General features: G+C 43.0%; 1 protein-coding gene and 1 long non-coding RNA gene across 2 annotated transcripts; one reads left to right on the top strand and one right to left on the bottom strand.

The window, feature by feature from the left end:
* Nucleotides 1–99: 99 nt before the first annotated feature.
* LOC129821323 (WD repeat, SAM and U-box domain-containing protein 1-like) lies at nucleotides 100–24,151 on the bottom strand. Its single transcript, XM_055878881.1, has 12 exons — nucleotides 24,049–24,151; nucleotides 23,398–23,817; nucleotides 21,513–21,700; nucleotides 19,952–20,038; nucleotides 17,614–17,707; nucleotides 16,910–16,943; nucleotides 16,698–16,738; nucleotides 16,493–16,599; nucleotides 15,763–15,789; nucleotides 14,291–14,476; nucleotides 3,004–3,138; nucleotides 100–1,117 (listed from the first exon to the last, which is right to left on the bottom strand). The coding sequence occupies exons 2-12, from the start codon at nucleotides 23,793–23,795 to the stop codon at nucleotides 966–968; spliced, it is 1,449 nt and encodes a 482-aa protein (XP_055734856.1). The 5' UTR covers nucleotides 23,796–23,817; nucleotides 24,049–24,151; the 3' UTR covers nucleotides 100–965.
* LOC129821324 (uncharacterized) lies at nucleotides 8,061–21,160 on the top strand. The gene is made up of 3 exons (XR_008754296.1): nucleotides 8,061–8,657; nucleotides 18,473–18,583; nucleotides 19,805–21,160. It is a non-coding gene; the product is annotated as an uncharacterized LOC129821324 (long non-coding RNA).
* Nucleotides 24,152–24,667: the final 516 nt, after the last annotated feature.

Here is a 24,667-nt window from a genome sequence, read left to right as displayed (position 1 = left end):
TGTCAAAGTAATATTGGTTTAAGTGCATGCCACAATTTCAATTTATAATAAAGAGTTAAAAAAAAAAAAAAACATCTATAAACAAAAGGTTTGGGGGAGCATGGTGCCATCGATAATATTTTAATATGTATGTATGTTGAAATGGTTGCCATGTTTCCAGTATTGTGAGCTGTGTTACCCATAATCACATACTGTAATATAACATTATTGCCATTCCCAACATAGGGAAATAAAATCCCACTGAGAAAACACTCAGGCCTGCTGGCTGTCATTGTAGCAGGGAACAGACGAGGCACAGTTCAACATAGCTCTGGTCCAGGGCGGTAGTGCCCGTTTGAATGCACACTAAACATCCTGGACCAGAGCAAAGTTACGCAATACATTTTAGAACCACATGTTTATACTGCATATACAGTATAAACGTCGACTTCAGTTTAGTTTATTCCAACAAAATCCTTTTGCACAAATTATGTAAAGATCTAGTCATTTACAAGGCACACACAGGCAAAAGACATATCATTCATTCATAAATGTTTAATCAAAAGTATGTAATAGAACTGTGCAGTGAACTGATTGTCAGTCATCACAAACACAATCATGGTACATGATTTCTATTTCACTGGATGGATGTCTTTGAAGCAATTCCTTTAAAATCACACACAGACAAAGTTCTAAGGATCATTTAGTTGCCTATGGTAGCCTGTAGTACCTGGTTGGCCTTCAACTTGAGGTTCTCCATGAGAGGGTGCAACACTGAGCTAGCCTGCACCGTCACTTCCTAGAGTAGCTCAAACTGCGCATGCAATGTTTCCAAAAACTCCATGTAGCAAGATGGCGACATGCTGAAATGACACTTCCTGATCATCAAATGTGTCACTGAGTATTCTCATAGGAAACAATTGGGTGACCTCATTTTACAGTCTGCTTCAGAGTAAGGCATTACTGATTACTCGTACACCAATCAATCAATGAGTGGCAGTCCAACGGCCAATAGCGGTCTTCAGGCTTCTGTTGGGCATGACCAGAGTGGTTGGTAAAGGTAAGTTGGTCATGGGACTGGAGCGGTTCTTAGCGCTGATCCAACTCTCAATGGCCTCTCTCTCATAGGAATATCCATCTGTTGATTTCAGACACATTTTATACATCAGACATTGACATAATTACTTTTATAGGCTACGTACAGTATAACGTGAGTTGGAGCAGGAAACAGTGCAGATTTCAATTTTTTTTAACAATAACAAATGGGCTATGTTAGCATTGACGAACAAGGACATGTATACAGTGCAGTTGGAAAGTATTCAGACCCCCTTACTTTTCCCACATTTTGTTACGTTACAGCCTTATTCTAAAATGGATTAAATCTTTTTTTTCTTAGTCTAAACACAATACCTCATAATGACAAAGCGAAAACAGGTTTTTTGTAAATGTTCGCAAATGTATTAAAAATAAAAAACAAAGACCTTATTTACATAAGTATTCAGACCCTTTGCTATGAGACTCGATATTGAGCTCAGGTGCATCCCGTTTCCATTGATCGTCCTTGATGTTTCTACAACTTGAATGGAGTCCACCTGTGATAAATTCAGTTGATTGGACATGATTTGGAAAGGCACACACCTGTCTAGATAAAAGGTTCCACGGTTGACAGTGCATGTCAGAGCAAAAACCAAGCCATGAGGTCAAAGAAATTGTCCATAGAGCTCCGAGACAGGATTGTGTTGAGGCACAGATATGGAGAAAGGTACCAAAATATTTCTGCAGCATTGAAGGTCCCCTAGAACACAGCGGCCTCCATTATTCTTTCAAGTTTGGAACCACCAAGACTCTTCCTAGAGCTGGCCAAACTGAGCAATCGGGGGAGAAGGGCCATGGTCAGGGAGGTGACCAAGAACCCGATGGTCACTGACCGAGCTCCAGAGTTCCTCTGTGGCAATGGAAGAAACTTCCAGAAGGACAATCATCTCTTCAACACTCAAACAATCAGGCCTTTATGGTAGAGGGGCCAACTAGAAGCCACTCCTCAGTAAAAGACACATGACAGCCTGCTTGGACTTTACCAAAAGGCACCTAAAGTACTCTGACCATGAAAAACAATTTCCCTGGTCTGATGAAACCAAGATTGAACTCTTGGGCCTGAATGCCAAGCATCACGTCTGGAGGAAACCTGGCACCATCCCTACCATGACGTATGGTGGTGGCAGCATCATACTGGGGATGTTTTTCAGCGGCGGGGACTGGGAGACTAGTCAGGATCGAGAGAAAGATGAACGAAGCAAAGTAGAGAGAGATCCTTGATGAAACCTGCTCCAGAGCGCTCAGGATCTCAGACTGGGGCAAAGATTCACCTTCCAACAGAACAATGACCCTAAGCACACAGCCAAGACAACACAGGAGTGGCTTCGGGACAAGTCTCTAAATGTCCTTGAGTGGCCCAGCCAGAGCCCGGACTTGAACCCGATTGAACATCTCTGTAAAGACCTGAAAATAGCTGTGCAGCGACGTGCCCCATCCAACCTGACAGAGCTTGAGAGGATCTGCAGAGAAGAATGTGAGAAACTCCCCAAATACAAGTGTGCCAAAGTTTGTAGCGTCATACCCAAGAAGACTCGAGGCTGTAATTGCTGCCAAAGGTGCTTCAACAAAGTACTGAGTACAAGGTATGAATACTTATGTAAATCTGATATTACATTTTTCTTTTTAAACACATTTGCAAAAATGGCTAAAAACCTGTTTTTGCTTTGTCATTATGGGGCATTGTGTGTAGATGGAGGGGGGGCCATTTTTTAGAATAAGGCTGTAACATAACAAAATGTGGAAAAAGTGAAGTGGTCTGAATATTTTCTGAATGCACTGTATGGCAACGCAATTTGGATATTTTTTCCACTTATTAGTCTTGACAAATCTCAGATCTTTTCAAGTAAGATTTTTCAGAGCTGATCGGATTGGTCAAAATACCAAAATATGCAGCTTATGTGAGGGATGTTTTTATGCCCTCTCCCTCACCTGCAGCAATGACAGGGTCCTTCATCACCTCTCTGGTGATTGGACAGAGGAACTCATCTGGGGCGTCTAGTCCGGTCAACTCTGCCTTCAGAGCTTCCACCTTCCTCAGGACTTTACCACGGAGACCCACCGACTCTAGCAAAACAATGGCAACATACAAAACTATACTGGACAAACATATAAAACGCAACACGTAAAGTGTTGGTCCCATGTTTCAAGAGCTGAAATCAAAGAACCCAGAAATGTTCCATAATGCACAAAAAAGCTTATTTCTCTTAAATGTTGTACACAAATTTGTGCATTATGGAAAATTTCTGGGTTCTTTGATAATCCATTCACCTGACATATCAACAAGCAGATGAAACGGCATGATCATTACACAGGTGCACCTTGTGCTGGGAGCGTGCAATTGTTAAATAAAGGTTAAATAAATATGTAAATACACAGGTGCAGCTTGTGCTGGGGACAAAAGGCCACTCTACAATGTGCCGTTTTGTCCCACAACACAATGCCACAGATGTGTCAAGTTGAGGGAGCGTGCAATTGGCATGCTGACTGCAGGAATGTCCACCACAGCTGTTGCCAGAGAATTGAATGTTCATTTCTCTCCCATAAGTGTAACCACGCCAGCCCAGGACCTCCACATCCGGCTTCTTCACCTGCAGGACTGTTTGAGACCAGCCACCCGGACAGCTGATGAAACTGAGAGTATTTCTGTCTGTAATAAAGCCCTTTGTGAGTGAAAACTCATTCTGATTGTCTGGGCCTGTATAGATAAGTCATATTTATGGTTATTTGTGGTAGTAGTACATTTCCCAAGAAATTAACACAGCATGTGTGTGGACATTGGTGAAGGATAAAGCCAAGCTGAGGAACTGCCAGGGTCAGTGCTTCCATAAACAAGCCCTCATTATCTGTGCTAGGAAACCCAATTTCACGGGAATGACAGCATCTACTGTTCAATAAAATGTGCAATCCTTTCTTCTGGTTTACCCCGATAAGAGACAGATGCATAAATCTGACTGGGATTCTCCTTCACCCATCTTCACAGAAACAAAGGGTAATACTGATGATTCAAAGCCTGTAGACGGTTTTAAAGCTCTGCTTTTCAAAAGCAGCAGGCAACTGAACGTCATCCCTGAGGATCGGTGTTGGAACTTGGAATGTTCCACAGGAAGAGAGATGGTTACCAGGAAGATGTCCGCTATCACTTGGGGCACAGCAAAGCAACCGCTGCTCGACAGAATTGTAACTCCGAAAGCCTACAGTTACCCAATGGAATAGGTTTGAATAGTGCATCTCCAGGGCCAGAGAATTGTGGTTCTCCGGTGGGTGCCAGTATGTCGACAGCAGATACCAGTAGGCCACCTTTATTAGAGCAGCACGCCACCTTTCTGGCATGGTGAAACAGAGTCCCAGACACAATGACATCCGCCTCCTGCCCTTGGCTGCATTGTAGATGATTCAGTTAGGGCCTCTGTGGAGCAGAACTGAGCTGCAGTCTGAAAACGGCCTCATTGTCAGGCAGTTCGACAGGGTCCGGGATGAATACCAAAGAATGATCATCTCCCCAATCAGACGGTTTTGACTAGATGGTATACAGTTAGGGTTAGCTAAATTTCTCCCTGATGCGACCTGAACATACAACTTTTTTACCGTAACTTCACACCATCTAGCAGCAACCCAATCAGACCTCATCCTGTGGAAGACCTTGCTCCTACATATGGAATGCTCTGTTTGTTAATCAGGGTTCTGCCATTGCCTAGTGATTTGGTGCTCAAGGGAAACAAACACATACACACACACACGTGCACTTAGGCTAGGAACTGACAGAAAACTGTATTGGTGGCGTGAAAGACAGAAACCCCACCACCTGCCACATATCAGTGAGATTATGGCACTAGGTCATGATGACTTTAGTGTCTCGGTAGAGTTAATTAGCCAGCACCTGCAATCAGGGGCCCCATGAGACTGTGGGGAGTAGACTCAACCAATGTGATTGGAGGAAACTCAGTGCAGATGCAGCACTATAGATAGATCGGGCAGTGCAATCACAAAAGGTCAAATCCCAGTGGGGAAAAGTGCTCAATCAAAATGTGTACGTCCAATCAGACTTGCTGAACCCATTAGTCATACAATTAACTAATGTGGATAAGGGAATTGCTCAACTCTGAGCAATATTTACAGTATCTTTCTTTGTGACTGCATTGCAGCAAATGAGGTGACATTCATGATTGCTTGCAAAATACACTTTGTAACTTACCCTCACAGTTTGCATATTGACAATCACAGGACCAAGACTACATTGGGATACATTGACAAACCACCATAAACCTGTAATGCAGCGGACTGATGTTTGCTGTAGATGGGAGTTGTAGTACCAGAAGATCTAGTCCCTAGAGATAACACATGTCCTACTGTGATGCACTGAGGTGCTGTTCTCTCTCTGTGGGTGTGATACAGAATTCTCCCTAAACCCCTACAGCAGGGATCATCAACTAGGTTGTAGCTGCGGGACAATTTTTGTCTTGAGTGTATGGTCAGGGGGCCGGAACATAATTACAAATCATTTGGAGACTTCATATTGACCGCAAGAAGCCAAAACAGATATATTTTACAAAAAAAAGTATAATTTCAAACCTTGCTTATATTGCTATACAATCACATATACAGTATCTTTCTATTATGCGTGGGAATACTTTGGAACAGATTTCCAAAATTAAAATCACTTGGTGTTTTTACAGTCTTTTATGTCCAACAATAAAATAGATACATTTTTTGGGAAGGGTTCTGCCAGTTTGAGAACCCTCCTCCACAGAGATGTGGTGAAGAATCTAATTTATTTCACTGTCTCCACAAACAGCATCTTCAGGAAATCCTAAAGTAGGTTAGTGTGGACAGCAGAAAGGAAAGGGGATTCATAGCAATGTATTGCTTCCTCAGTAATGATTCATTGGTAATGATTAATACGGATTCAGAAAACTATAGTCTTTTGGCACTATCTATTTCAATCATATCACAGTGAAGACACACAGTAAACATATCATTTTCTCTCTAACATTGATGGTTGAGGTGCCATAGAAAATGCCATAGAAAATGTAAGACACTAGGTCCTGTCCAAACTATTTTAACATCTAAGGTCATCTGATGGCTGATGGGAAATTGTCTGAAGCAAATTATATAAGCAAGTAATATCCGATGGGACATTTTAGAAGTAGTAATGTCACAGCTTGGCAGCCCCAAAGCAGATTACAATTTGATTTTGGGAGCATTGTGGGAATATTAGAAGACAGATAAAAGCCTCTGTGGCATGTATTCCATTCCAACAGAATTGCACAATCCAGAATAATCCTATGTATCTACTCCTGGGTCCCTTCATTACTAATGAGGAATGGAGATGCCAGGTCACAGGTCAGACACAGGGGCGACGCATTTCGGGGGAACATTTGGTAAAAAATGTTCAATATTAAATTATTAACCTTTCATCATTAATATATTTTATTTACAATGTACTAATAAAACTAAACGGTTTATTTTTCACACCCTCTATTTACCTGGTCCTGCCCCCAAACCAGGTGTAAACGGTACTTGCTAGCCGTGAATTGCGAGTGAGGAGTGAGCATCATGTCTCAGCTTCCTAAAGAAAAATCTGCTTTACAAAAACGAAAAGAAAGAAAAAACAGGAGAGAAAAGAAAGGGCGACACTCTGTCACCCAATTTTTCACAAAGAAAGGTGGGTGTAGTCTGTGACTGGTGAAAATTAACCTGTTAGCTTAGTACATAGTGAAATAAATTCTGGCTAAATTCCCAATCTGGCCCTCAAACCATCATGGTCACCTAATAATCCCCAGTTTACAATTGGCTCATTCATCCCCCTCCTCTCCCCTGTAACTATTCCCCAGGTCGTTGCTGCAAATGAGAACGTGTTCTCAGTCAACTTACCTGGTAAAATAACGGTTAAAAAAAAAAAAAAAAAAATAGGCTACTTTTGCTCCCTTAACATTAGTTACATAATATCTTCACAGAAAATTCTGAGTGTTTACATTTCACTCCTCTTTTAGCTGACATTTAATCAACGCAGGCAAAGGTTTAGCAAGATATTCATACTAAATCAGTTGTCCCTGCCCCTGCCTGGTGCCAGTCCCAACAGATGCAGCTTCAGGCTCAGCAGCCCTGTCTCCCCATACCCATACCCCTGAACCAGCCCTACTCCCAACTGAAAAAGGAGGTGAGCAGCATTGTGTTGAATGACATGTCAGTTGGCATAGTCGGTGGGAATAAAAAAAATTATTATTATGAAAAAAATGAAATGATTCAACCCTTTTCAATTATAAGAATTAAAACACTAATTATTTTTCCACATAATGATCATTATATGAAACAAAAACAGCCTATAGTCTGTATTGGATGCTGAACAGTTTGAAGCATTGAGTGACTCAGTTTGTATAAGTGACAGCCAATGTTAAAATAATACCTTCAAATCATATGGCCAAGGAAAATCTCCATGGCTTTGATGCAGACATAAATATGGTAGTTTACTGACATCTAATGGTGGTGATACGCAACTGGAGGAAATTTGGGTCAGTATTCTGCAGTTTTCAGTGCGGTGAATTTTTTTTACGTGGTGCATGCAGTTAATTTAAGTCAACAACGTCACTGAAATAGCAACTGAAATTTTGGTTCTGATGTTATTACTGTCGTGACTGTCCTGATCATGTCAGGTTACAGGAGACCACAACCCTACAGATTATCTCTCAACCCCAACAGATGAGGAGAGATCTAAGGGTCTGAAGATGTGGGGGTTTTATGACCCCTCACACTCATGGTAATTCTGAGGCCACAGAAAACATTCCCTCTCACTATGGAGAACCAGCCTCAGAACTTTACACATGCAATAAAGGGACTTTGGAACAGTGGTTTCCGTCAACTACAATGGTGGTCATGACGATAGATGGAATATGAAAATGTATGTCATTTTTGTTTTGTTATTAAAGGTTAATAGATTACGTTATTATGAAAACATTGTAACGTTAAGAGTTTTCCTCATATATGCTTGATGTTTATACATTGTACGTTGTGTGGAAAATGTCCAAATCAAAGAGAATGTTTCGGTAGAGATGAAATGTGAAGTTAGTTGTCTAAAATTGGATTTGAGTAAAATCTATACCTTGCCCCTTAAACCTGGTACGCCCAGAGAATTGCCCTGAAGGCGGTTACGCCCACTTCTGACCCGAGGGTATAAAACCTGTGAGTGCAGAATTAACAGATATGACTAAGTGACCCGAGCTGCAGCCAAAGGTCTAAAAGGTCAGCGAATCCAAAACGCAACAAGTTGAAGACAAAGAAATCTTTTTCTACCCAAGCTACGGATGAGTAGCGTGTCTAAGCGGGTGTATTCAAGCCAAACCACCTAGCCTCCACTCCCCATCGAATCGTGATATCTACACTCTTTCATCTTTACGCTGTGAGCTCTGAGCTACAGAGCTATCTGTCCTCCGTAGACCCCTTCCAGAGCGAGGACAAAGGAACAGGCCAGTAAAGCCAAAGGACACGGACATCGTGTCGTGAGGACACCTAGAGAGGTGCGCAGGAGAAGTGCGTCATTGAGCAGCTTGAACGGTCCACGCGGGAAAATCCACGGAGACCCTCCACAAGTAATTACATCATTATATTCTGACTCATAACAGCGGCAGTTTGGGGCAAGGCTAGGGTTAGAATGAGCATAGCTGACAATTTCACCCAAATCTATATTCCTCTTGTGTACTTTCTCTCTTTCTCTCTCTTTTAAACCCCCATTTTGGGTAACACGCACCCTAGTGTGTTGGCCCGTTATACTAAGTTCTAATCAATAGCCTAGAATGTGTTTTTGTGTATGTGTATCTATTATCATTTTAGCTTTTTAGTAAATAAACATTCAACTAAGACTGGTGTGGTGCGAATTCATTAGTGAGACCCGGGTCCGTGCAGAATACCGGGCTATACGACGTTCAGAACGAGACTGTTAGAGGCAACTGGTTAATTAGTGGCTGTGGTAAAATCAATATTCTGATATTATTTGAGTTAATTTGGGAAATAGAAACTCAATGAAAACTAGTTTTCCCATGGTGCCCCAGGTTAATGAGTTAATAATTGCTTGATTCAGTTAATCACGTAATTAGAAACTTGTAATCATTTGATGAGCAACAGTCGCCACATTAACTAATACAACGTCACGACATTACAAATGGTATTATATTATAGGATATACTATCATATGTGTCAAGCACACTCTACAGGGCCAAGACCCTCTTCAAGTGATACAGTTTTGTCAGGGAGGAGCGTGGAAGTGGAGGAAGAGGTGAAAGACAGTGCCGGCAGTACCAATGACCCATCTGCTAGCCACGGCCCGCTAGCTTTCTGAACGCCGTGCCTTCCGCTCGCCTAGCATAGTAGCGACTACCGAACAGCTCCCTGACTCACATATTGCTGCTCATTGGACCCTATGATCACTCGGCTACACATGCCTCTCTCTAATGTCAATATGCCTTGTCTTCTGCTGTTCCGGTTAGTTATTATTGCTGTATTTCACTGTAGAGCCCCTAGTCCAGCTCAACATGCCTTAGATAGCTCTTTTGTCACACACCCCTCACCTGGCTTAACTGGTGTCTCCAGAGATGCAAGCTCTATCATCGTCGATCAATGCCTAGGTTTACCCCCACTGTACTCACATCCTACCATACCCTTGTCTGTACATTATGCCCTGAATGTATTCTACCACACCCAGAAATCTGCTCCTTTTATTCTCTGTTCCCAACGCACTAGACGACCAGTTCTTATAGCCTTCAGCCGTACCCTTATCCTACTCCTCCTTTGGTGATGTAGAGGTTAACCCAGGCCCTGTAGCCCCCAGCTTTACACCTACACCCTAGGCGCTCTCATTTGTTAACTTCTGTAATCGTAAAAGCCTTGGTTTCATGCATGTTAACTTCAGAAGCCTCCTCCCTAAATTTCTTATATTTACTGCTTTAGCACACTCCGCCAACCCTGATGTTCTAGTCGTGTCTGAATCCTGTCTTAGGAAGGCCACCAAAAATTCAGAAATTCCATCCCCAACTACAACATTTTACGTCAAGATAGAACTGCCAAAGGGGGCAGAGTTGCAATCTACTGCAGAGACAGCCTGCAGAGTTCTGTCATGCTATCCAGGTCTGTGCCCAAACAGTTCGAGCTTCTACTTTTAAAAATCCACCTTTCCATAAATAAGTCTCTCACTGTTGCCGCTTGTTATAGACCCCCCTCAGCCCCCAGCTGTGCCCTGGACACCATGTGAATTGATTGCCCCCCCCCATCTATCTTCAGAGTTCGTACTGTTAGGTGACCTAACCTGGTATATGCTTAGCACCCCGGCCATCCTACAATCTATGCTAGATGCCCTCAATCTCATACAAATTATCAAGGAACCTACCAGGTACAACCCTAAATCTGTAAACATGGGCACCCTCATAGATATTATCCTGACCAACTTGCCCTCTAAATACACCTCCGCTGTTTTCAACTAGGATCTCAGCGATCACGGCCTCAATGCCTGCGTCCGTAATGGGTCTGCGGTCAAATGACCACCCCTCATCACTGTCAAACGCTCCCTAAAACACTTCAGCGAGCAGGCCTTTCTAATCGACCTGGCCCGGGTATCCTGGAAGGATACTGACCTCATCCCGTCAGTAGAGGATGCCTGGTTGTTCTTTAAAAATGCTTTCCTCACCATCTTAAATAAGCATGCCCCATTCAAAAAAATGTAGAACTAAGAACAGATATAGCCCTTGGTTCACTACAGACTTGACTGCTCTTTACCAGCACAAAAACATCCGGTGGCGTACTGCATTAGTATCGAATAGCCCACCGCGATATGCAACTTTTCAGGGAAGTCTGGAACCAATATACACAGTTAGTTAGGAAAGCTAAGGCTAGCATTTTCAAACAGAAATATGCATCGTGTAGCATTAATTCCAAAATGTTTTGGGACACCGTAAAGTCCATGGAGAATAAGAGCACTTCCTCCCAGCTGTCCACTGCACTGAGGCTAGGAAACACTGTCACCACCGATATACAATAATCGAGAATTTCAATAAGCATTTTTCTACGGCTGGCCGTGCTTTCCACCTGGCTACCCCTACCCCAGCCAACAGCTATGCACCCCCCGCAGCAACTTGCCCAAGCCCCCCCCCCCCACTTCTCCTTCCGCCAAATCCAGATAGCTGATGTTCTGAAAGAGCTGCAAAATCTGGATCCCTACAAATCAGCTGGGCTAGACAATCTGGACGCTCTCTTTCTAAAATTATCTGCGGAAATTGTTAAAACGCCTGTTCAACCTCTCTTCCGTATCGTCTGAGATCCCTAAAGATTGGAAAGCTGCCACAGTCATCACCCTCTTCAAAGGGGGAGACACTCCAGACCCAAACTGTTATAGACCTATATCCATTCTGCCCTGCTTTTCTAAAGTCTTCAAAAGCCATGTTAACAAACAGATCACCGACCATTTCGAATCCCACCATACCTTCTCCACTATGCAATCTGGTTTCCGAGCTGGTCATGGGTGCACCTCAGCCACACTCTAGGTCCTAAACGATATCATAACCGCCATACATAAAAGACAGTACTGTGCAGCCGTTTTCATGGGGGTGCCACAGGGTTCATTTCTCGGGCCGACTCTTTTCTCTGTATATATCAATGATGTCGCTCTTGCTGCTGGTGATTCTCTGATCCACCTCTACGCAGACGACACCATTCTGTATACATCTGGCCCTTCCTTGGACACTGTGTTAACTAACCTCCAAACAAGCTTCAATGCCATACAGCACTCCTTCCGTGGCCTCCAACTGCTCTTAAATGCTAGCAAAAATAAATGCATGCTCCACAACGGATTGCACAACGGATTACCCGCCCGCCCGCCTAGCATCACTACTCTGGACGGTTCTGACTTAGAATATGTGGATACCTAGGTGTCTGGTTAGACTGTAAACTCTCCTTCCAGACTCACATTAAGCAGATCCAATCCAAAATGTAATCTAGAACCGGCTCCCTATTTCGCAACAAAGCCTCCTTCACTCATGCTGCCATACATACCCTCATAAAACTGACTATCCTACTGATCGTTGACTTCGGCGATGTCATTTACAAAATATCCTCCAACACTCTACAAAATGGATGTAGTCTATCACAGTGCCATCCGTTTTGTCACCAAAGCCCCATATACTACCCACCACTGCGACCTGTATGCTCTTGTTGGCTGGCCCTCGCTACATATTCGTCGCCAAACCCACTGGGTAAACAGTCATCTATAAGTCTTTGCTTGGTAAAGCCCAGCCTTATCTCAGCTCACTGGTCACCATAGCAACACCCACCCGTAGCATGCGCTCCAGCAGGTATATTTCACTGGTCATCCCCAAAGCCAACTCGTCCTTTTGCCGCCTTTCCTTCCAGTTCTCTGCTGCCAATGACTGGAACGAATTGCAAAAGCTGGACACTGGACACTGAAGCTGGACACTTATATCTCCCTCTCTAACTTTAACCATCAGCTGTCAGAGCAGCTTACTGATCACTGTACCTGTACACAGCCCATCTGTAAATAGCACACCCAACTACCTCATCTCCATATTGTTATTTTTTTTCCCCTTTTGCACCCCAGTATCTCTACTTGCACATCATCATCTGCACATCTATCACTCCAGTATTAATGCTAAATTGTAATTATTTCGCCACTATGGCCTATTTATTTGCCTTACCTCCCTAATCTTACTACATTTGCACACACTGACATAGATTTTTCTATTGTGTTATTGTCTGTACGTTTGCTTATCCCATGTGTAACTCTGTGTTGTTTGTGTCACACTGCTTTGCTTTATCTTGGCCAGTTCGCAGTTGTAAATGGGAACTTGTTCTCAACTGGCCTACCTGGTTAAATAAAAGTGAAATAAATGTAAAAAAAAATGAAATGCAGATGATGAGGATGGAGCAAATGAGAGAAGGTGCACAGAAAGAGACAAAGTAAGGATGTTGAAAAACAAGCTGATCAGTGACTTCGCTAGCAAGAAGGCTCGCTCTTGGCGAGTAAGGGCCAGTGATAACTGTTAAATGGCATGGCTATGGATATTGAATCACTACACACGATGCCCACAGGCATGATAACGTTAATTTATTTGAATTGAAGAGGTTAATGTATATTTAAGTTATATTTAAGTTATTCATGCATGTTAAGAGAACTTTCCATTCAAGAATTGTACCATTAAAATTACAGTTAGACTGTAAAAGATGGCCTTTAGCACATTTCTTATAGAGGGTATCAGTCTTGCATCAAATAGTGAATTCCACTGTATGCAGAATGTTGCATGCATGTCTGCACAGTGTTATATTTCCACGGCTCACTGTCAGTAAATATCGTACAGTAAATATTGGACTACAAGAGAGTTGCAAGCCTGCAAAGGTAGAGTTATTTAAAGCTTTGATTGGGTCGATTGGGTTCTGGAGGTGTGTGGTTACAGCAATTGCGCAGGGTTGGTGTGGCCTGTGGTGTTGGGGCACAATGTGACATATTTTCATGAAGCCCAAAACCCCTGGCGGCGCCCCTGGTTAGACATGCCTTAAATCTTTGTGTTGTAAGTAGGGTGGTAAAAGGGATTTACAGAAATCATAGTTGGAGGATTCTGGATGTCCTGATTCCGGGAATCTTCCAACCCACAGTGTTTCCCCACTGCACCGCTGTTAAATTGTTGCCGCCACACCCACATTTTTCACTAAATTAATCTGGATGGAAAAACGCTTTCAGTGGAAATTTAAATGACTAAAAGCAGTCAGGAAGTTTGGAGAAAATATAATTTACCTGTATATGTAAAAAAAAAAAATAGATATAATCTTTGAGAACTACAAATCACCAAAATAAAAGCTAAAATTATTAAATCAATAAATAAAATGAATTTAGGAGTATTTTTGGCATGGCTGGATTACCGACCGAGCACATGCTTAGGATCCCTGATTAGGGCCCCCATTGATTTGGTTATAATGTTTGAGCATAAGAATACAGAATTAGCCATTGCAAAATGTGTAGAATTACAGGAAATTAGCTTTCACGCTGCAACATTTCCTGTCAGCTCTTCTCAAACTCCTTCTATAAAAAAAAGTATCCCCCCCCCCATACACCACCTTTGCAAAAAAAATATAGGAGAAACACTGAACCTGGGTTTCTGGAAAATCTGGTCATTTGGGGAAAGTTACCAGAATTTTGCAACCCTAGTTGTGAATTCCAGGTCCTTACCAACACTCAGCTCTGAGGCCAGGGTCTCCTTGGTCAGACAGAGCAGCTCAGGGCCGTCTATGTTGTTGGTTGTGAAGGTGGTGACCAGCTCCTCCAGACCCTCCTCACTCAGCCAGGCCAACACATCCTCCTCGGACCAGTCGCTCACCAGCAGCCTGGAGTGACCTGACAGCTTCCTTCCTGCCCCTGTGGGACACACACAAACACAGGAAGGGAGGAAGGGCCTTCTCACATGCCCCCTCCTCGAGTCCTTCACCCCCGCCCATCTCCTGCAATACTACTTATCAGATCCCTACAAACGCATACCACACATCCCACACAAAGACCCTCCATCGGTGCTGATAGCAAATGACCAACCAGTGATTCCTAACCTGTCACCAAACGATACATCCTCTTTTGATCAAGTGCTTTAAAATCACATTTGCATGCCCTGGGAATATTTATCAGCTCCGGAGTCTCCCTCCCCCCGACAAGGTTGTGTTTTGCAGGCACACTGTTTGTCAGAGGCAACCTTCACATGACATTGTGCGAGCGGCTATCATTTTTCCATGTATCGCTAAGATAAAACGCACGGTGTTGTGTGCTGCGCTTGCTAATGGCACCACGTAGGAAATGTAAAGCATGGAGTGTTTATCATTAAGCAGCTGAGTGATAACAGTGGGGACTAGTGGAGCTATTTCACATTAACGGGGCATTGTTTGCTTTTCCTCACCTCTCTTGCTCCCTTCACGTCACCCTCCATCTCTCGCTATCTGTTATCCCAGTCATTCACAATCGTTTCCTTGCCCCCCCTCCCCCCCCCCTCCAAAATAACACCACCACTGACTTCCCCACTGAATTTCCCTCTTAGAAGCAAACATGTGAAGGGAGGCTTAATGATGTTATGTGAAACAGCAGCAACACTATCAACCAAAACGCACCAGAACAGTAAGTGTCCTCTTATCAAACCTGCCTGCACTGCACGGTAACACCTCCCCCTTCACAGTCCCACAGAGATAGGAATCTGAGCCTGCATCCCAAATGGCACCCTACGGACCTAGTCAAAAGTAGTGCACTCTATTTGCGACTCAGGGGAAGGTCATGTCAATATCCTTGAAGCTTCTGGGAGCCTAGCTGACTGGGGGGTTAGGGAAGCTCTGCCAAGAGAGGGTTCTTTTTTTATCTGGAAAGGTTCCACTCTTGAACTGGCTCCTCATCATCATCTGTCACTTTACAAGTCATCATCGCTTATTTTAATGCTTCCTCCAGACATCTTATCCATTTACTGGCCCAGTATCTGGCTCCAGCTCCAGGGTGATGCTTCCCCTACGTACAGATCTAGGATCAGCTCCCCTAATCCTAACCCCATTAGTGGGGAAAATGCTAAACTGACCAAAGATCAGCATCTGTGGGCAGTATCTGGAGACTTCTGCTCCTGACCGTCCCATCATGCACTGGAACGAATGATAAGACATTTTCCTGTTTGTTCTTACCTTGGCATGAGGGGTTCCTGGATTGAGCTAGAAGTCACAAGAAAACACAAGATGAATCACTTTCAAAGGAGATTGTGTACACAGAGCAAGAGAGAGAGAGAGCTTGGAATGTGCTCTGTCAACGTGCCTACTCAGAAGGAAACCCTCTGTTGAATACTCTAGTCTAGCTTGGCCCCCTGATGTCATTTCTTGAGTGTTTATGTGTTTAAGACATTTCATCTGATTTCTCTCGGTCTCTCCATTGTGCCCTCTGCAAGTGTGGCACTGTGGGGCTTAGAGGTTAGACGAGGCCATTATGGATCGCGTCACCTAGGTTCAGAGCCAGTCTGCTAATGACCATTAAAGGGTCATTCCTATTCATCATCTCCAGCACCACCCCAACATCAACATATGTGAAAAAGGCCCGTTTCTATGTTTGGTAGTAAAAAAATATAGAAGATAAGCGTTTCCAATGACATCATGGGTGTGCATCATGTGATTTTAACCAATTGCCTACAAATTGTCTACAAATTGGTTGATGATGTCATTGGAAACACATCTTCCTCTATCTTTTTCTACTTTGCTTGAGTCTGGCCCTGTCAGCACAGCAGGCACAGTACTCCTCCTCCAGCTCTCCCAGAGGAGCCTCTCCCACTGGGGCTATACTCCCTATGGAACTGGCTGTCTGGCTCACACAAAATGGCTGCTGGGCTTTGAGTGGTACATTAGAGTACAGCAGGCTACTACCTACCCTGCCCGCTATCTCTATCTGCTATCCTCCACACGTTGACCTTCTTGTCCATGGAGCCTGTAGCCATCCAGGGCAGGGTTGGAGAGAAGGCACAGGCTGTCACAAAGCTAAGAGGGGGAGGGGCACAGGAATTCAGTGTCTTTGATGCATACAATTCCAGTGAGTTATATAACGTCAGAGAGTAACAGGCAGGTCATGCTGGTACCTCTCATGCCGTTTCAAAGTGTGAAGAAGGACTCCATCGCTCTACAAAGGAAGAGATAAACAAACATTGACAAAGAAGAATGTCTGGCATTTCTCACTGTTTAGAGACTGTGATTTGTACGCGGGAAACAGTGGTGCTAGCGTGGACGGATATATCTGTTTAAAAAGCAAAAAAAATTACTAAGACCACACCCAAGATTGTGTTTTACATACCGCATTGTACACGGTCACTGTTTTATCCACTGAGCTGTTGAAGAACACGTAAGAGTGATTACATTGTTTTTCTTCCAACAGCTCATCAGTACAAGATACAAACAAACAATCACTCATAAAACAATTGTATTTTCCCATTATGTGCAGAAATTAAGCAAAAACTGCTACTTCACTAAACAAACCCGAGCTGAATGAGATTGAAGCCTCACTCACAGAGCAGAATGTTGTAACAGAGTAGAGACCCCTAGTGGTCCAATAGGAAAACAGCAGTATTTAAAAGCAGCCTGATAATACCAACAGAGGCTTATTCCTACTGAATAGGGATGTATAGAATTATTTGGTCACACCTTACATTACAGTGATGCTATGACTGTAATTATTCCTATAAGTACCCTAGAGTAGCATTAAGGCTCTGCCAAAATGAGTGTTAGGGTAGTCCCCACTGGGTACAGACGTCAAAGTCTATTCCACGTTGGTTCAACGTAATGTCATTGAAATGATGTGGAAACAACGTTGATTCAACCAGTGTGTGCCAAGTGGGTCTAGTCTAAGGCGTTCGTGCGGCTTGCGTTAGGATAGCTCTGGTCCAGGGTGTTCACGCAGCTCGCAATCCGCACAAAACGCCCTGGACCAGAGCTATGGTTAGGGTTAAGGGTCATGAGAGGACTAACATCAGAGCATACATGGAGGACGGACGGTCTTACCCTGAGACAAGCAGCTCACCATCAGAAGAGAAGGCACAGGAGAGCACAGGGGCCGACTGACCAGTCAGAGTGTGGAGCAGCTTCATCTCACAGGCTGGGAATCAATAACACACAAAGACCTCATGTAGAGAAGACCTCGCCACCCACACCCCACTGGCTGTGTGTCACACTGACCACCCCTCTGACCATCCCTGCAATCCTTCCCTTGACCACAAACACAGTTGGATTAACAACTGACTGTCCATTTAGGATTTGGCTACACACACACACACACACACACACTACATTCCAATTCAGTAATGCCACATCGTATTTGCAGGTTGACAACTGAGCACTGTGGTAAGGCTGTTGTCCTTTTTCAAATTCATCTTATCTACATGACATTTTTTCCCTGCTGGCAAGTCATTCAAAATCACTAATTGCTTCTTTTTAATGGAGCCTTTACAGGCTGAGTAAGTAGTGACGGCCATGTGGCTATTACAATTCACAGTGAACGAAGAGATACAGATAAAAAAAACATATCTTTCTTTCTAAAACACAAAAAAAAAGAAAAACACTACAGGACAATTAAGGAGGAAACGCATGAATAATAACACATTGGCTACAGGAAGCAGAAGTAGAATGCCAGTTGAATTGAAAGGTTACTGACACAAAAGAGAACTGAAAAATGATGACGATAAAAATTCCACCCATGCAGCTAAGCCCATCTGCAAAAGACAATTTCCTGTGAATGTGGAACAATAACCAGGCGAGGCACAGCACCAGGGCCCGTACTTTGCAGCAGGCGGCCTATTCTGCAGCCTGTGAGAGGTACGTGTTCGCTGGTTTTATTCACTGTATTTCTGTGTGCTCCCTTCAGTGTCCTGTGTTTGCTGCTCGAGGACAATGGCACCACAACACATCCATGTGGAACACCACCTTGGACACACAGCTCACCCAGGAACAGCTGTTTCCACAGCAACAGAGACAGGTAAGTCACGACCTGTACTGTACTATACAAGTAGGACAGGACAAGACTATCCATCACCATCACGGGCAACAACAACAAAAAAAAGTGAGATTTATGTTGCCCACCCCTGTTCCAGGCTAATACAAAGCCTGCCATCAGGCCATTCAGGACCACTCATCATCAACTGTTCAGAGGAGACTGTGTGAATCAGGCCTTCATGGTCGAATTGCTGCAAAGAAACCACTACTAAAGGATACCAATAAGAAGAAGAGACTTGCTTGGGCCAAGAAACACGAGCAATGGACATTAGACCGCTAGAAATCTGGCCTTTGGTCTGATGAGTCAAAATTGGATATTTTTGGTTCCAACCACTGTGTCTTTGTTAAACGCAGTGTAGGTGAACGGATGATCTCATGTGTAGTTTCCACCGTGAAGCATGGAGGAGCTGGTGTGGTGGTGTGGGGTGGTGGCACTGTCTGTGATTTATTCGGAATTTATGGCATGCTTAACCAGCATGGGTACCACAGCATTTGGCAGTGATATGCCATCCCATCTGGTTTGGGCTTAGTGGGACTATCATTTTTTTTTCAATAGGACAATGACCCAACACACCTCCAGGCTGTGTAAGAGCTATTTGACAAAGGAGAGTGATGGAGTGCTGCATCAGATAACCTGGCCTGCACAATCACCCGACCTCAACCCATTTGAGAAGGTTTGGGATGAGTTGAACCGCAGAGTGAAGGAAAAGCAGCCAACAAGTGCACAGCATGTGTAGGAACTCCTTCAAGACTGTTGGAAAAGCATTCCAGGTGAAGCTGGTTGAGAGAATGCCAAGAGTGTGCATAGCTGTCATCGAGGAAAAGGGTGGCTACTTTTTTGTGTTATTTCATAGTTTTGATGTTTTCACTATAATTTTACAATGTAGAAAATAGTAAAAATAAAGAAAAAGCTTTGAATGAGTAAGTGTGTCCAAACTTGACTGGTACTGTATATATACACACATCTAGAACAGAGACCAGCATATTGGACCCTAACTAGTATGTGTTGAAAATACCGTAAACACACTTTAAACAATGTTTGGATACATTTATTAATACAAGCACAACCACCCAGGCAAGAGCACACAACCTTGCTGGTCTCTTGTCAAATCTGATATGACGGAAAAACAATCTATTATTAATGAGGATTATTTTCAGCACTGATGCGGTTTGTTCTAAACACTAATGCAATTACTTTATTCAGTGCAGATAATTCAAGGTTGTTGATGCTGTTCCCTATCTCTCCCCGTGAGAGAGAGAGAAAGAAGAGAGAAAGAGAGAGAAAAGAAAGGAGAGAAAAGAAAGAAGAGAGAGAGACGGCCTGGGGTGAATGGAGGCCAGGCCAGCTTACCCGCTGCACCATGCTGAGATACGATCCATACCTTCAGTTGACTGTCCTGTCCACAGGAGGCCAATCGAAACTCCACCGAACTGAAATCTGTGGAGCAGAGGAACAAACCCGGCACATTGGCCCTCCATCAGAATAATATGGTTAACTTGTTTACAAACCAGGCAATAACCCTCATAATAAAAACCCATCACAATAGGAGGACAAAAATGGTTGTTGCCTATCATTTAAAGCGCTGGGAAACATTGATAATACATTTCAGGCAATTTCTAGAATTCAACTCTGACAATCATAAATGGATTGCATTGATAATAGGAACTCATGTTAATGGTTGATGAAAGATTAAATAAATGTTTCACCAGTTTAATAAATGATTAGCTGAGAGCGGGTGGAACATTAATCATAATCATCTAATCATAATTTACCTTTGATAAAGATGAGTAAAAAGGACTGTAGGAAGTAAATACATGTTTTCACTCACTCATTTACACACACAATACCCCGTAATGACCAAGTAAAAAATTGTTTTTAGCAATTTTAGAAAATTTACTGTTTTTGTTTTTCTGCTCTTGTTTACACCAGTATTTCTACTTGCACATCCTCATCTGCACATAAATCACTGCAGTGTAAATTGCTAAATTGTAATTACTTTGCCACTATCGGCCTATTTATTGCCTTACTTCCTTACTTCATTTGCACACACTGTATACAGATTTTTCTATTGTGTTATTGACTGTACGTTTGTTTATCCCATGTGTAACCGTGTCGTTGTTTTTGTCACACTGCTTTGCTTTATCTTGGCCAGGTCGCAGTTGTAAATGAGAACTTGTTCAACTTTTACCTGGTTGGTAAATGGCCTCCACAATCAACCGACCGAAAACCCAATTGAGATGGTTTGGGATGAGTTGGACCGCAGAGTGAAGGAAAAGCAGCCAACAAGTGCTCAGCATGTTTTATTTAACCAGGCAAGTCAGTTAAGAACACATTCATATTTACAATGACTGCCTACCCTGGCCAAGCCCGGGCGACACTGGGCCAATTGTGCGCCGCCCTATGGGACTCCCAATCAGGGCTGGATGTGATGCAGCCTGGATTCGAATTAGGTACTGCAGTGACGCCTCTTGCACTGAGATGCAGTGTCTTAGACAACTGCGCCACTCAGGAGCACAGCATATGTGGGAACTCCTGTTGGAAAAGCATTCCAGGTGAAGTTGGTTGAGAAAATGCCAAGAGTGTGCAAAGCGGTCATCGAGGTAAAGGGTGGCCACTTTGAAGAATCTAAAATATATTTTGATTTGTTTAACACTTTTGGTTACTACATGATTCCATATGTTTTATTTCATACTTTTGATGTCTTCACTATTATTATACAATGTAGAAAATAGTAAAAAAAAAAAAAAAAAAACTTGAATGAGTAGGTGCTGCCAAACTTTGGACCGGTACTGTATGTGTTTTTTTTCTTACACATGATACCTCAACTGGGGCACTCTCCCAATTTGTTGAAGAGAACAGTGACGTAAGGAGAGGATCAGGTAATGAGGTAACTGTGCTGTGCTCATCTTACCAATGTCAAACTGGGGTGCAAAATAGCAGCAGGTCACCCCCATATCATGGGCATCCCTCTCTGCATAGAGCTGCTTCGTGTCCAGATCCCACACTTTGATATCTCCAGATGTACATCCTGTCACAAACATCTGACCACACGGAGCGAAGCAGCACGCCATCACCGTGGACTCTGTCACGGCCTTAGATCTGGGAAGTTGAACATTGGAATATGACGTACCATTTTAAAGAGTAGGCCTATATACACTTATTAGGTTGGAGCAACAAGGACAAGCAATATAATTCTTCATTCAAGATTGGACACACCTACTCATTCAAAGGTATTTCTTTATTTTACTATTTTCTGCATTGTAGAATAATAGTGAAGACATCAAAACTATGAAATAACACATATGGAATCATGTAGTAACCAAAAAAGTGTTCAACAAATCAAAATGTAGATTATTCCAAGTAGACACCCATTGCCTTGATGGCAGCTATGCACACTCTTGGCATTTTCTCAACCAGATTCACCTGGAATGCTTTTCCAACAGTCTTGAAGGAGTTCCTACACATGCTGTGCACTTGTTGGCTGCTTTTCCTTCACTCTGCGGTCCAACTCATCCCAAATCATCTTAATTGGGTTGCGGTTGGGTGATTGTGGAGGCCAGGTCATCTAATGCAGCACTCCATCACTCTCCTTCTTGGTCAAATAGCCCTTACACAACCTGGAGGTGTGCTGGGTAATTTTCCTGTTGAAAAACAAATTATAGTTCCACTAAGCCCAAACCAGATGGGATGGCGTATCACTGCAGAATGCTGTGGTACCCATGCTGGTTAATTGTGCTTTAAATTCTAAATAAATCACTGACACTGTCACCAGCAAAGCACCACCACACCTCCTCCACCATGCTTCACGGTGGGAACCACACATGCGGAGATCATCCATTCACCTACTCTGCGTCTCACAAAGACACAGCTGATGGAACCAAAAATCTCCAATTTGGACTCATCAGACCAAAAGACAGATTGCCACCGGTCTAATGTCCATTGCTCGTGTTTCTTGGCCCAAGCAAGTCTCTTCTTTTTATTGGTGTCCTTTAGTGGTGTTTCTTTTGCAGAAATTTGACCATGAAGGCCTGATTCACACAGTCTCCTCTGAACAGTTGATGTTAAGATGTGTCTGTTACTTGAACTCTGTGAAGCATTAATTTGGGCTGCAATCTGTGGGGCAGTTAACTCTAATAAACGTATCCTCTGCAGCAGAGGTGACTCTGGGTCTTCTTTTCCTGTGGCAGTCCTCAAGAGAGCCAGTTTCATCATATCGCTTGATGGTTTTTGCAACTGCAATTGAAGAAACTTTCAAAGTTCTTGACATTTTCCGGATTAACTGACCTTCATGTCTTAAAGTAATGATGGACTGTCGTTTCTCTTTGCTTATTTGAGCTGATCTTGCCATAATATGGACTTGGTCTTTTACCAAATAGGGCTATCTTCAGTATTATTACCCCCCCCCCCCCCCACACACACACAACACAACTGATTGGCTCAAACGCATTAAGGAAAGAAATTCCACAAATTAACTATTAACAAGGCACACCTGTTAATTACAATGCATTCCAGGTGCCTACCTCATGAAGGTGGTTGAGAGAATGCCAAGAGTGGGCAAAGCTGTCATCAGGGCAAAGGGGAGCCACTGAAGAATCTCAAATATATTTTGATTTGTTGAACACTTTTTTGGTAACTACATGATTCCATACATGTTATTTGATAGTTTTGATGTCTTCACTATTATTCTACAATGTAGAAAATAGTCAAAGTAAAGAAAAACCTTTGAATGAGTAGGTGTTCAAATGTTTGACTGGTACAATGCAATATAGGGATTTGTCTCATGATCTATAACCTACTTGCGTAATTTCTTAGTGTGTAAATCCCAAAGGGCCAAGGTTCCATCTGATGCCCCTGACAGCAGGAGAGAGGAGTCGGGAGACAGTGAGCACACCCTGACTGGGCTTCCTCCAGGATGTTCAAATTTTGTTGTTACCTCACCTGTTGCCATACTCCAAATGATAGTTAAAGCGTCTGTGGAACAAGTGAACAGGTAGGTGCCACATACACTGAAACTGCAGCAGTGAACTCCATAGCGATGGCCTGACAGAGGCGAAAACGGCAACTCCGAGAAGTCATTGGTATTATAGACGCGTATGGTCTTATCCCCGGAGCAAGTCGCCAGTAGTGTGGGGGAGAACGCGCACCAATATACTTCATCTCGATGGTCCTGGAGCGTGCAGATTAATGACACCATTTTGTCACCGTAGATGTTCTTCCTGTAAATAAAAGTGAACATCCTTAGCTTACACTAGGTGGCGCAAAACACACAGGCATTAACGGAACCAACATTCTGTAGGCATCACTGGATATAGAATAATAAACCAAAATCAGCTAGGTAGGTACTACTTTCATGTGTGCAGGTGTTAAATCAGACTAAAGCGTTTTATTACTGATATTGTTAATATTACCAAATCTAAAACTATAAATCTTTGAAAACAGTCGCTTACCTTTCTTTATCTGTTATCAGCCTACCTTGTGCTGTTGGTGACAGGTGGCGCTTACCTTTCGTACACAATTAAACCTCATGACCGATTGCTCAACACGTGACACTGGAAGTTGTTAGGTTAATGTGCAGTAGGTCGCCTAGGTAAGAAATGTCCTTATTAATTACAAACATGTTTATCAAATATCCAATTGACTCTTTCGAAAGGAGTTGGAGCACTTAACAAAAAAAGCAGAAATGTTATTTTAGCTCACTTTAATACATTGTACAGGATGCGGGCAGGTGACTTACGTTTCGACGTCAAGAGTGTCCTGAGCCATTGCGCTTAATATCCTTTTTATAGCGTAGTGGCCCATTGAGACAGTGTAAGAAAAGAAAATGTTTCAAGGTAAATGGCAAATTATAGAACAAAATAATACTAATAATACGAGAAATAGTGAGTCTCGTTAATCAATAGGCCTTGTCGATACTGATACACTGATCAAAAATATAAACGCACCAAGTGTTGGTCCCATGTTTCATGAGCTGAAATAAAATAATCCAGAAATTGTCAATACATTTTTTACATCCTTACTGAACATTTTTCCTTTGCCAAGATAATCCATCCACCAGACAGGTGTGAC

Source organism: Salvelinus fontinalis, chromosome 23, assembly GCF_029448725.1.
Source record: "Salvelinus fontinalis isolate EN_2023a chromosome 23, ASM2944872v1, whole genome shotgun sequence".
Taxonomy (NCBI): Eukaryota; Metazoa; Chordata; class Actinopteri; order Salmoniformes; family Salmonidae; genus Salvelinus; species Salvelinus fontinalis.
Note: the sequence above shows the minus strand (reverse complement) of the source record. Positions and strands in the feature narration are given on the sequence as shown.

Excerpts from the sequence above, each read along its gene's own strand:
- LOC129821323 (XM_055878881.1), bottom strand. The coding sequence starts at position 23,795 with ATGGTGTCATTAATCTGCACGCTCCAGGACCATCGAGATGAAGTATAT. Across the intron at positions 14,477-15,762 it reads CAGGAACCCCTCATGCCAAG|GGGCAGGAAGGAAGCTGTCA; the intron begins GTAAGAACAAAC and ends TGTGTCCCACAG. Across the intron at positions 3,139-14,290 it reads GGCCTCAGAGCTGAGTGTTG|AGTCGGTGGGTCTCCGTGGT; the intron begins GTAAGGACCTGG and ends TTGTTTTGCTAG.